The 12,458-nt window shown below is 38.3% G+C and overlaps 2 protein-coding genes across 10 annotated transcripts in view; one reads left to right on the forward strand and one right to left on the reverse strand.

The window, feature by feature from the left end:
* Positions 1–298: 298 nt before the first annotated feature.
* METTL18 (methyltransferase 18, RPL3 N3(tau)-histidine) lies at positions 299–3,874 on the reverse strand. 3 transcript variants are annotated; one of them, XM_087437855.1, is made up of 2 exons: positions 3,661–3,874; positions 299–2,675 (listed from the first exon to the last, which is right to left on the reverse strand). In XM_087437855.1, the coding sequence occupies exon 2, from the start codon at positions 2,464–2,466 to the stop codon at positions 1,345–1,347; it is 1,122 nt and encodes a 373-aa protein (XP_087293981.1). In that variant the 5' UTR covers positions 2,467–2,675; positions 3,661–3,874; the 3' UTR covers positions 299–1,344. The 3 variants fall into 3 exon arrangements, with proteins under 3 accessions (XP_087293981.1, XP_087293982.1, XP_004425114.1); XM_087437856.1 differs by having other exon boundaries at positions 3,638–3,874; XM_004425057.3 differs by having other exon boundaries at positions 3,601–3,874.
* FIRRM (FIGNL1 interacting regulator of recombination and mitosis) overlaps positions 3,822–12,458 on the forward strand; it is a 41,200-nt gene continuing 32,563 nt past the window's right edge. For 3 of the 7 annotated variants that reach the window (XR_015553880.1, XM_014783441.2, XM_087437835.1), the window contains exons 1-6: positions 3,822–3,986; positions 6,884–6,923; positions 8,324–8,412; positions 10,114–10,218; positions 10,727–10,867; positions 11,639–11,804. Coding sequence is in view for 5 of the 7 variants with exons in the window: in XM_014783441.2 (XP_014638927.2) it covers positions 3,891–3,986; positions 6,884–6,923; positions 8,324–8,412; positions 10,114–10,218; positions 10,727–10,867; positions 11,639–11,804 (637 nt within the window). In the remaining 2 variants the exon portion in view is untranslated. Of the gene's footprint in view, positions 3,987–6,883; positions 6,924–8,323; positions 8,413–10,113; positions 10,219–10,726; positions 10,868–11,638; positions 11,813–12,293; positions 12,418–12,458 lie in introns of those variants that run through there. The other 4 variants (XM_087437828.1, XM_087437833.1, XM_087437821.1 and 1 more) reach the window with 4 other exon arrangements.

A 12,458-nucleotide genomic window follows, 5' to 3' on the forward strand; every position in this document is an offset into this window, starting at 1 on the left:
AGGGTGCTAAGAGATATTTGTGATGAAAACAGGCATTGGTAAGGTTAAGACCACTGGGGCAAAAAGAGTGAAGCCTTTAAAGAGACTTCAGTTCAGATTCTGGTTCAAAGTGAGGAATATGATTGGGATCAAATTACTTCCTCGAGTCTCAATTTCTTTATCTATAAAATGGAGATAGTAATTATAACCTAATTCAGGGCTGTTAAATGTTAGTATATAAAAAAAAAAAAAGGTTTAACATTTAACTAAAAACAAAAAAATTTAACAATTAACTAAATATATTAAATGTTAGTATATGTAAAGCTCTTCTGCCCTGCATATAGTAAATGCTGAGAACCGTTAGCTATTATGATCATTATTAAAATGGGGAGGATATATACCTCATAGGTTGTAAATATTAAGCAAGATGCCATACAAAGTGCCTAGTTAACAGATGTCCAGTAAATAGCACATTTCAGTGACTGCAAGTTGTACCATTATTTTAGGGACCTCTAAGAAAGAAAAAACTACCCACTATACTATAGTTAGAGATAGGAAGGCAGATCCCAATTTCAGATGTTAAATGTGACAATTTTTGCACTAGAATCAAAAATACTTTTTCTCCCCTTCTTTTTCCTACTATTTAACCAGTGAGGAGTCCATACTCCCCAGAACCTGGAATTCTTCTTTCCTATTCTTTTCCTCCTACCAAGACCCTTGGGTCTCCTACTTACTTGGCTATAAGGGTTCACCACAAGCACTCTAAGTTTTCTGTACCACTTTTACGCTATCAGGATTCCCCTTTATTTCTCCATCTCAATGTGACTTCAACTGCTCAGCATTCTGATTCTTATTATATGAGATAAATGAATATAAAAATAAAACAAAACAAAAACTTCTTCCTAGTTACCTAAGGCCTTCAATCTGATATTTAAGTTCAGTACCATTTAGTGATGCATATGTATGCCCTCAGAATTAACGGCATGGTGATCGCACCAGGCACTTCTGTGAACAGAAAATAACAAAGACTGGGAAGAACTTCAAACTTGAGATAAGGAATGGCAGTTTTTCCTGGGAACAAATTTATGTAATGTCAAGGGTGGCGGAAAGCACAAACAGAATGAAGGTGGAAAACAAAACTTTCTCACAAAATGATTTCCTAGGGAATCTCATCAAATGCTCAGGGACACTATTTTCTCAGTCCCATCTGGCAAGTACAAGTTGATAATACAGCTGGTCTATTATTTGGAAGAAAACTAAACAAACGTCATAATTTCAGAAAAAAATAATAGCAAAGTAGAAATGGAACATTTAAAGCAAGTTTTTGGTGATTATGTTTATTTCATTTAGGACACTCAGTAGACATTAACCGAGGGACTTAAAAGTCATTTCAATTAGGAACCTCTTTAGTCCTTCATCAATTATTTCGAGTGTCCTAGTCTCAAATACATTCCTTTCTTCTACAAACTGCTGAAAGAGATGAATACCTCCACCCACACCAAAATAATGTGCTTTGCTGGCCAAAAGCACCCGTCCATTTTTATCTAACAGTCTACACAATGTTTGGTGCAAAGTACCATAATAATCTGGATTGTAAATGGTTTCTGAGGTGAGAATGAGATCATATTTCTCAAAGAGTTTTTCACTGGTTACTATAAGCTTACAAAACTCAGACCACTCCCCAGAAAAGAATCGGCATTTAGACAGTTCTTGTGCTACTTCTGATTTCCTGCATCTTTTCACATCTGGTTCGTTTACATCATTTTCTTCATCTTCCAAAGTGGAGTTAGCCACGACATTAGGTAAGGTTACTTCGTCAATCACCATACTGTTATAATCTTGAAAATGAATTTCTTTGGCCCCTCCCTTGAATGCAATTATACCCAGCAACCCTGATCCACAGCCAAGATCCAATACTTTTTTCCCAGCAAATTTCACTTTGGCTTTTGTGAAATAAGCCAGGAGGTCAAAGGTACATTCCCAGATTTTTAAGCCTCCTTCATAAACACCTGTAATCAGATCAGAGTGAGAAGAAAAGCTTTTTGAAACTATGTTTTCTCCAGGGAAGTTCTCTTGCAACAAGATGGTTTTCACTACCGATATGTTAACATGCTGGAGACCTGGTAACATTTCTATGACTTTATTTTCTAACACTTTCTTTAAATCTTTAGGCATAGCATGCTCTTTGGCAACTCTCAAGCAAGGCTGTTTTTCATGTGGCTCCAATTTACTTGAACTGTTAGCTGAACTGAGGGAGGTGTCTGTGTCTTGAAAGGGAGGTGCATTTCCCACTGACTTAGGTTCCCACAAATGATCCTGAGACAAGTCAAACTGTTCTCTAGAACATTTTTTGTCTCTATGTTTACCTTTTTGACTTCCTGAGATCAAAGACTCATTTGAGGAATCCAGGGCCAAAGCTCCATCTCTAAGGGGTGTTAATTCACTTTCCAGTTGGTCTTCTATAGCGAAATTAAATTGAAAAGTCATCCTCTCATTCAGTGCACACAATCCTTAAATGCAGAGGAAGATTCTTCAGCTTCTGGATAGAATTGATGACACACACATAAAACTGTCTCAATTATTCAGTTAGTTTTGTTGGGGGTCAATTTCTCTTTAGTTGCTTATACACAGTTACAAATATTTTAGAGATGTTTCCAAAAGACTTTTTAGAGGTCTGCTCTTCTTTCAATTTAGCTCTGAAGAAAAAAAGAAAATTGTTATTAAAAAGCAAAATGACACATTTCACTAAAATGTAATATTAAAAAGCTCTCCCCCTCATACAGCTGTCTTTTCTATAAAAGCTGAGGAGGGAGAGGGAGATAAAGAGATTTGGAAACACACTCTTCAGGGTTCAAAAGCTTGAGAAGAGAATAAACTGTAAAAACAAACAAAAGAACTACAGCAGCAACGACAACAACCAGAAAAAACAGTCCAAAATTCTCAGGCAGGAAATGACAAGCCTAGCTACTTAGCGCCTTTCACTTGTCATGACCCTGCCCAAACATATTTAGCTCTTAACCTGCCAGAATCTCTTCACTTCAGTCTATCGCTGTTTCAAGTAACAGGACTTCAAGATTTTATTTTGGTAAATTAGCATCCCTTTCAGAATATGCACAGGTATGCTGCGGTGTGTGTAAATTCATCCAAATGACCTCACTACAAACATTTAGTGGAGACCAGCAGCCCTAAGTGTATGGGAGTGGGGTAATTTTGCAGTAATTAGTAAAGATTAGTTTGGTGGTAGGGCAAACACAAAATAACGGCACTGAACTGTCTGGAGAGGCCCGTAGAAAGTGGAAGCAACTTTTACTGAGACTCTTCCATCCACTATGCTAGACACTCAATATACACGGTCTGCTTCACTTTGCACAACAATCCCGGCAGGTGGGGTCTTCATTCCCATCACACAGTAAGTACAAAGTAGGGTCACGCAGTTAAGTGGGTAGCAACCCGCCTGTTTCTACCCGACCGCGCCGCGGGGCTTGCAGTCACTACCGGCTGCAAGTTCCAGGTCAAACCCGACCCCAGAGAGGACCCCATGGGACGCAGGATAGCAACTCTGGGGACTTCCGGCCTTCACCTCCCCAAAGCGCCTTAATGCAACATTTACACGACCCAGACCTTAGAATGCTCGCAGCCCAGCGTGTTCCCAACTCACCACGCTGAGAAACCACGACTTACACCAGATCCTCCGGACGTAAAGCGCGCACCAACGAGTCGAGTCCTCCGCGGGCCAGATGAGCCTGGCTTGCTTCCCAGCCTTTTGGGGCCCCGGGCTCACCAAGGAACGCAGCCCGCTCCTCTCTATGGTCTTGGTGCCGGCGGAGAGCTCGCAAGGCCTGCCGGGACGGCGGTAGTTTCCGGTCTCGGCTGTGGCGGGACTGGTGGGAGCTGTGCTCCTTGACGAAAGCATGTCTCAGGAGCGTGCTGTTCCCCTGGAGGAATTAAGGAGCTGGCCGGAGGACCTGTGCCGCCAGGAACTGCCGTCTGTCCTGCCCCGGCTCCTTATATCCTTCATTGTCACTTCCACTCGAGAGGGGTGTGGGACGCGTCTCGAACCTTTCTCCTCGGCCTCGTCACCCCCGCCGCCGGGCCGTGTTGTGTTTCTGCGGCCTGAACCCCACCCCCACCCCCCTTTCTTTGCTGATGAGCGAGATGAATAAGCGCGGGAATGCAGGGCGGGAGAGCACCGTGGGTGCCGAGCCGAAGGCGGGCCTGGCTTTGGAAGGGCTCGCAGAAGTGTTCTGCTCCATGATTTTGGCAGTGGACGTGGCGTTTTCTTCCGTTTCTCTGTGCCTTCTGAATTTTTCTGTACTCTTTACGTGCAGTTAGGTGTAATTGGGTTAGCGGGGGAGGCAAGGACTCAGACCTGAGCTGTATGTAAGGCGAGCTCTGGCCCCCAATAGCTGGATGAGGTAAAGAGAGAGAGATGCTCTGAGCTCTTATCTCTAAAATGGGTGGTGAAGATGAATACCTTCCTCAGATTTGTGAGAATTAAAGGACGTAGTTCTACCTTGGTGCCAAGTCTGTAAAAGATGTTCAGTAAATAAAAATGTTCTTCCTCATCCCCTCTCGGACCTCTTTTCCTTGATTGCTGGTGAGAAGTTGTTGCTCCTGTTTGTAATTGGTTCTCGTCTGCTGCGTTTGAATGACGTAATGCTTCCGTTGTACAGGTGCAGACCATTTTTTTAGTAGTCGCATGCCTTGGTGATTGTCAAGTGTGCTCGGAGTCAGCCCTTCGTGTTAAAAAGTAATTTTTTTTTCACTTTTTTGAGCTCATCTTTAACATAAAACTACACTCAAAAGAAAAAAGGACCTTCACTTGAGAGAGTCTCAACACTGCACAAATAATTTTTTATAGCTAAAGGCAAATAGAAGTATTACCATCACATAGAAGTCATTCACCTGGCATTGGCGAAATCCCGCTTAGGTCCCAAGGCCCTTTCGTAGTAGTTGTCCGGATACAGAATTGCTATCCTCAGGGATTTTGACCTGGGAAACAAATAGCCATCCTCCTACTCAAAAACGTTTGCTAGGTACATAATTTGTACCAGATAGGGTGTTAGGCTTTGGGGAAACAAAGATAAGGAACATGGTTCCTCTTTATCCTCTCAAGGGGGGATTTCTGTAATTGAAAGTCAACATTCCTACTTGGTTTTGCATCTCAAACTTAATATTCAAAAGAACCCAAACCTGCCCCACTTTTCTCCATCTAAATAAATGGTTTCACAAGCCAAAACCTTGAATCCTCTCTCTCGCACACATCCAATAAGTAAGTTCTGTTGTTTCTGACCTCAAACTATATCTTGAATCCATCCACTTATCTCCATCCCCATTGCTAGCAGTCTATTCCAAACCCCCAGCACCTCTCACCTGGACTATTGTTAATAGTTTCCTTGCTTCTACTCATCTCCTCTTATAAACCACTTTCCAAAAAAAAGTTTAGAGTGAAAAATACAGTATCGTGTCATTTCCTTTTTAAACCACTGCCCCATGGCTTATCATATTAGGAATAATCTCCAAATTTACCTTCAGGCTTCCTCAGGATCTAAGCCTTGTCTTTCTCTCCTACCTAGCCCACTACACTATCCACAGATACATGAAGCTCACCTCCCTCAAGGGCTTCATGCTTGCTGATCCGTCAGCCTGGTTCTCCCAGCCTTCTGTACATCTCGTTGTCCAGGTCTCAGCTCAAATTTCACTTCTTCAGCTCTGAGCCCTCAATCTTAGGTAGTTTCCCCCAAACCCAGTCTGCAACAGTTTTATCACATTGCCCCGTTCAGTTTTTTAAAGAGTAGTATCATTAACACAAATTATCTTGTTTACTTAGTTTATTTTTTATTTTTTTGTGAGGAAGATCAGCCTTGAGCTAACATCTGTGCTAATCCTCCTCTTTTTGCTGAGGAAGACTGGCTCTGAGCTAAGGTCTATTGCCAATCCTCCTCCTTTTTTTTTCCCCCAAAGCCCCCGTAGATAGTTGGATGTTGTAGTTGCACATCCTTCTAGTTGCTGTATGTGGGACGCAGCCTCAGCATGGCCGGAGAAGCGGTGCGTAGGTGCGCGCCCAGTATCCGAACCCGGGCTGCCAGTAGCAGAGCACGTGCACTTAACCGCTAAGCCATGGGGCTGGCCCTACTTTATTTTTTGCTTTTCCTCACTACACTGTAAAGTTCATAAAGGCAGGAATTTTAACTGGATTATCTCCAGCACCTGGAGTAGTGCCTGGCACATAGCAATCATTCAGTGAAGGGCTAAAAATATTGTCATGTTTTAAAAATGCCTGGGAGTCTCATCAGACAATTTTTTCAGCTTTTGTCTGTATTTTATCTTCAACACTATTTTCAACACATGAAAGAAAAGTTTCCAATAAATCCCCAGTCCTATCACCCAAACATAATTATTTTCATGTCTTGCATTTTACGTACTACTTTTCAGTCTTTACCTGCATGTCTACGTAATCGTTGTTGGTGCCCTCCAGTTGATTCCAACTCCTAGCAAGCCCGTGTACAGCACAGCAGAACCCTGCCTGGTCTTTTTGCACCATCCTCTCACCTTCTGGCACCCTACCATACAATGCTCCACTGCTATACGTAGAGTCTTCATGGCCAATTTTTTCGGAATTGGGTGGCTAGGTCCTTCTTCCTAGTCTGTCTTAGTCTGGAAGCTCTGCTGAAACCTGTCCACCATGGGTGACCCTGCTCATATTTGAAATAACGGTGACATAGCTTTCAATTACAGCAATAAGCAGCCGCCACAGTGTGACAACTGACAGACGAGTGGTGTGGTTCTGATTTCAATCTCTTATTGATCATTGTTTAAACTTCACAAAGGGTCCTTTTTAAATTTATTGTCAGTAGTGAATATCCTATTGCTGTGATACTAGTATCTTCCTTAATTCCTTTACTCTATGTATCGGCAATCTGACAATTGGATGGAGCATATTCGTAAGTAAAATTATCTTAATCATATGATTTACTTTGATATCATTAAGGTCAGAGTCCCACATATCTCAATACAGTTTCGTATTCCCTTCAAATTTTTATTCTAATTATTGTTGTATTACAGCCTTTGTAACTTCTAGCTACTTAAAATGACCAAATTCCTTCAAATTATGGGTAAAGTTTTAAATTCTATTTTGGATAGTTACCAAAAGTGTTCTGTTTGATAATGTAATAAGCACTTGTAAATTTTTTTTTTTTTTAAAGATTTTATTTATTTTATTTTTTGCCCCAAAGCCCCAGTAGATAGTTGTATGCCATAGCTGCACACCCTTCTAGTTGCTGTATGTGGGACTCGGCCTCAGGATGGACAGAGAAGTGGTGCCTCGATGCGCACCCGGGATCCGAACCTGGGCCGCCAGCATCGCAGCGCGCGCACTTAACCACCAAGCCACAGGGCCGGCCCAGCACTTGTAAATTTTAAGCGTTAGTTTTTAAACTGGTTAGACCTGTATAAAACATAATTTACAATAAACTTCACCCTCTAACATGTTTAGTGTCAATTACAAAATACGTTCTAGGTTATGAACAGCTGTCTGTTTAGGTGATGACAAATTTGTCATTTGGAAAAAGTTGAGTTTCTCATCTTCATTAATCTTACTTCACTTGATTTACTTATTTAGCTAGGAGAAGAAGTAGAAGAGTTAAGACTAGACTGCACAGTTTACTCATATTTTGAGTAACTTATTCTATTTACATTTCACTTGCTTGTGGAATATTATAATTTTGCATCTGCGTTGCCTGTTGGGGTCTAATTTTTTTAAGTAACAATTATTTTTTATCCTGAGTATAAGAGTTATACATATTCATTGTAGAAAATTTGAAACATGCAGAAAAGCAAAAATAATAAAACATCTGTTTATCTGAAATGGTTAAGAATTTGGTATAGAAAATTCTCATCTCGATTCTGTATATTCCTGCTAGCCTATCTATTTTTTCTTTGTATATACATGTTTATATATGTTAAAATTGCTATTATACTCTGTTGGAAGCTTTTTAGTTTAACCTTAAAGTATTGTGACTGTTTTTTCATGGTTTTAAATAATCTCTAATAAATATTTTGCTGATAGCAGATCCTATTCAGTAGATTTACCCATATCCATTAACTGGTTCTCAATCTTCAATTGCTGGATGTGTAGGTTGTTTCTTTTTCTTTTCTTTTCTTTTTTTTTGCTATTATTTCAGATACTTGATAGTTTCCCTATACAGAACATGGCATTTTGAAACTGTTCAAAGCTTTAGATTGGTAGTTTTTACGTATTCTGACATTTGAGAAAGGGCAGTGATCTTTGTTGGGTGACATGACTTAATTTTCCTACAAAATATGTTACTATTTTGCTTTATAGAAATTCTGAAAATTATTGTAGAAATGTTTTTACCTCATATGAACCACCTGACATTGGAACAGACTTTCTTTTCACAAGTGCTGCCAAAGGTATAGTACTATTATTATCTTAATCAATCTACATGTTATAAAGGCTGTTAAAATCTAGCCTCAGTTTTAGATCATTTATTCTTAATCGTGGGTCTTTTTTTCTAATGTATCAAACATATTTGAAATACAAAACGTAGTAAATACAAAAAAAGTAGTAGTAAAAAAAATAGATGTCATGAGAATATGATGGTGTTAGTGCGATCACTAGGTGATTAAAAACTTATATTTTCAGGTAATATGGATCCTTTACTAATTGAATTTACATTATTTGTAGCTAATTTTTTTTGTGTGTGTGAGGAGATCAGCCCTATGCTAACATCTGCCAATCCTCCTCTTTTTTTGTTGAGGAAGACTGGCCCTGGGCTAACATCCGTGCCCATCTTCCTCCACTTTGTACGGGACGCCGCCACAGCATGGCTTGCCAAGCAGTGTGTGGGTGCTGAACCCGCAAACCACGGGTTGCCACAGCCAGCGCGCGCACTTAACCTCCTACGACACCGGGCCGGCCCAGTAGCTAATTTTAAATACTCTTCTATTTTAAAGCTATTCAGTGAAAATTTGGGATGAGTGATGAAGTTAGCTAAGTCCCTTTGTTGTATCTTCTCTGTAGAGTTTATTAATTGTTAAAATTTTTGTTGTCTGGAGAAATGGAGCCAAAATTTATTAAAGAAGTCTTAGAATGAAAAAGGCTGGAATAGTGGTAAAATCAAATAACTAAGAGAAAACATTAAATTCACTGGCTACATTATTACCTTTTAGATGTTTATGGTGTACTTTTTCTCTGAAAATCACAGTCAACTTTTTTTTTAATTGAGGAAACTGAAGGTACTTTCATGCTGAAAGGAAACTTTTTTTTATGATAACATATTTCTTATTGAATGGATTTCTAAGTTTAGCTTTGAAGCAGATAATCATCAGAATTCCTTTTACTCATATTCACTTGATTGTTCTCTGTCTGAAAAGTTTCTTAGAATTTGTTCTTGACCACTAGAAAAAGGTACAGCTATTATATAGATGTAAACAGGGATGTTGAGTGTTAACAAGCCTGTGGGAAACAAGAGCCTCTTGAATCACATTGTGTTGTTGACTGGGTTGTTATTTGTGCCATGTTTAAGTCCTTTAAATTGTTTAGAAAGATCTGAGTATTAAGATCTTACGATGGCGAGCTCTTCACAGACACAAAAGCGTAGTTCTGAGGTCACATACTGACGTACCTCTACCCCAGGAGTGGTATGTTGAGTTGGTCAAAAAGGGGAACTGGTTAGAATACAAGTGAACAGGTAATTCAGCACAAATTCGTTAGCACTACCAGAAAATACCCTTGTAAGTGCCCATAAGAATATTGATGGTTAAGACTGTGATCTTTTATTGTGTAAAGAGTAGCACTTACCTTTGTTACATCACCAAAAAATGAACTTTGAGTGATTTTTTAATGGATGTTATTAAATAGATTCAAGCCGCAGAAATGGAAAACAAATCAATTTCTGTCTGAGGCTTTATTTTTTTTTAAGAAATTGTATTGTAGAAATACTTTATATTTATATATATTTTTTACTTTATTAGCTACAATTGTTAAGCTAGACAATATCCCATGGCTGTTACTACTGCAAAATCAAATCATCTGATTTTTTTCTTTAATGATATGTTTCCTTTTCTAGTGATTTCTATTACTCTTATTTATAACCTGCTTTGTTTTCACAGACTGTCAAGTTATTTGATGACATGATGTATGAGTTAACCAGTCAAGCCAGAGGACTATCAAGCCAAAATTTAGAAATCAAGACCACTCTAAGAAATATTTTACAAGTATGTCAAATATGTTAGGAACGAGGCGGGGGGGTGGGGAGATAAGCTTAAAGAGTGTGAGAATTTTTATACTGATATTAATTATCTATATATTCTTTATGTAATGGCTCAGTGCTGGAATTAAATGTGTGGAATTAAAGATATGAATGCAAAAGTATAAATTCTGAATTTTTTATACGATTTCATGCTGAGTAAACATCTAAACTCATACAAGAAGACAAGTAATCAAGATAGCATGCCCTACCTGTAATTTCAAAGTGTTTGTGTAGAAGGCCTGCCATGTGTTTTGGTGCGTGGGTTAGGATTCCAACTTCTTTTTTTTTTTTTTAACCAAGTATCTAGCCAGTTGTTCCAATATTTGTAGTTCTGATAGACTGAAGTTCTTTGAAAGGAGGAACAGAGTATCCATTTTGTTCACTGCTGTATCCCTAGTACCCAGCATACTATCTGACATCTTTTAAGCGCACAAAAAATATGTTCTGAATGCAACTTCTTTTCTTATTTCCAGACAATGGTGCAGCTCTTAGGAGCTCTTACAGGGTGTGTTCAGCACATCTGTGCCACACAGGAATCCATCGTTCTAGAAAATATTCATAGTCTCCCCTCCTCAGTCATACATGTAATCAAAAGTACATTTGTACATTGTAAGGTGAGTAATGGGTCTAAGTACACTTTAAGTGACCCAGAATCCATGGGCAAAGGGACTGAGTAAACTAGTGTTTGTACATAAGATTTTACATTTTAGCCATATTATTGGAATAGATTTTTCCATAGAATAAAGAGCATGTGTGTAAATATTTTTTTGAGATAAGTGGTTATAAGGAAGTCATAAAAAGTGGGCTTTTGCAATTTTGTTGTTTTTATCCTATTTTCTCTCTGTAAAGAAAGAGTGATACGGATTTGTGTTGTGTCACAGAGATCCTGAAATAATTCTGTCGTGGCATTGGTGGATCAGATGAATTCCTTAATGATTAGGTGCCAATAAAGGGACATTAACCCTTAGTTAGTCTATCTCTGTGTTGCTGAGGCAGCTTTAAATCACAAAAGCTGGCCTAGGGTTTGTGGGCCACAGAAAGTTTTGATATTGCTACTTGTTGGGTGAATGAAAATTGCTAGTTAACTAATGCTTCTCTTTGGTGATAGAGTGCTAAAACGTCATGCACCTGATCTAATGTTCTCTTTTAGTTCTATATTTGCACCATCTTGGAAGTCAGAAATCGTATCTTATACATGCCTGCATCTTTTCAAGGACACTATATATAATAGATGTTCACTAAACATTTGTTTAATGAATGAATATGTGATTCAGTAAAAAGCATTAAATTTTTGAGCTCTGATAGAGTAAGGTAAAGTAACTTTCTTTGGCTCTTGAGCTTTTTATGATTTGCTTTTTCTCTCATTTTTATTTATTTGTGATCAGAATAGTGAATCTGTCTATTCTGGGCATTTACACCTAGTTTCAGACCTTCTCCAGGCTCTTTTCAAGGAAGCCTATTCTCTTCAAAAGCAACTAATGGAACTGCTGGATATGGTTTGCATGGACCCTCTAGTAGATGAGAATGATGATATTTTGAATATGGTAATAGGTGAGTGAAGAAAACTTACTACTTAGTATATGATGTAGATTGACTATAAACTGTATATCAGTTAAATTATTAAATCCAACATTGTTTCTAATGATTCATAGTATCTTATTATGCATAAAAAAATTTAAATCCTACCTGATAAATTTTTAATTTTTTAATTTTAGAATTTGTAAAATTGATATTTGATGCCTTAACATAGATTTGTGTATTCATTTAATGTTCACAGTAGGTAATTTCTCTACAATGATTAACAAAGAAAATTATGCAACTTTATACCCTCTAAAGTAGTCCAGATTCTGAGGCAGTAGTTTTCAGAGTTTTTAAACCATAATTCATAGTAAGAAATGAATTTTGCTTTCTTTCCCAGAACACGTATAATTACATTTGTATGTGTATGTTTGTGAATGTGTTTGTATACACCACATTTATTATACATGAAGTAATACCCATTTTACATGTAATGTACTCTATTTTATTTCATTTTTAAAGAATTGCTGATTGCTGCTTCATTAATTTCATCAGTCACCAGTGGATTATGACCCAGAGTTTGAACAGCAATACTCTAATGTGTAAGGGCAAAGATTGCATTCATAGCTTCAGTGTAAAGAGAGTAAGTTGGTTTTGTGCAGTGTATCAGATACCTTTTGCTCTGTA

This window comes from Ceratotherium simum, chromosome 2 (genome assembly GCF_057802395.1).
Source record: "Ceratotherium simum simum isolate JZ-2026a chromosome 2, ASM5780239v1, whole genome shotgun sequence".
In the NCBI taxonomy this organism is placed as follows: Eukaryota; Metazoa; Chordata; class Mammalia; order Perissodactyla; family Rhinocerotidae; genus Ceratotherium; species Ceratotherium simum.

What these genes read in the sequence shown, in the direction of transcription:
- METTL18 (XM_087437855.1), bottom strand. Translation starts at nt 2,466, where the DNA reads ATGACTTTTCAATTTAATTTCGCTATAGAAGACCAACTGGAAAGTGAA.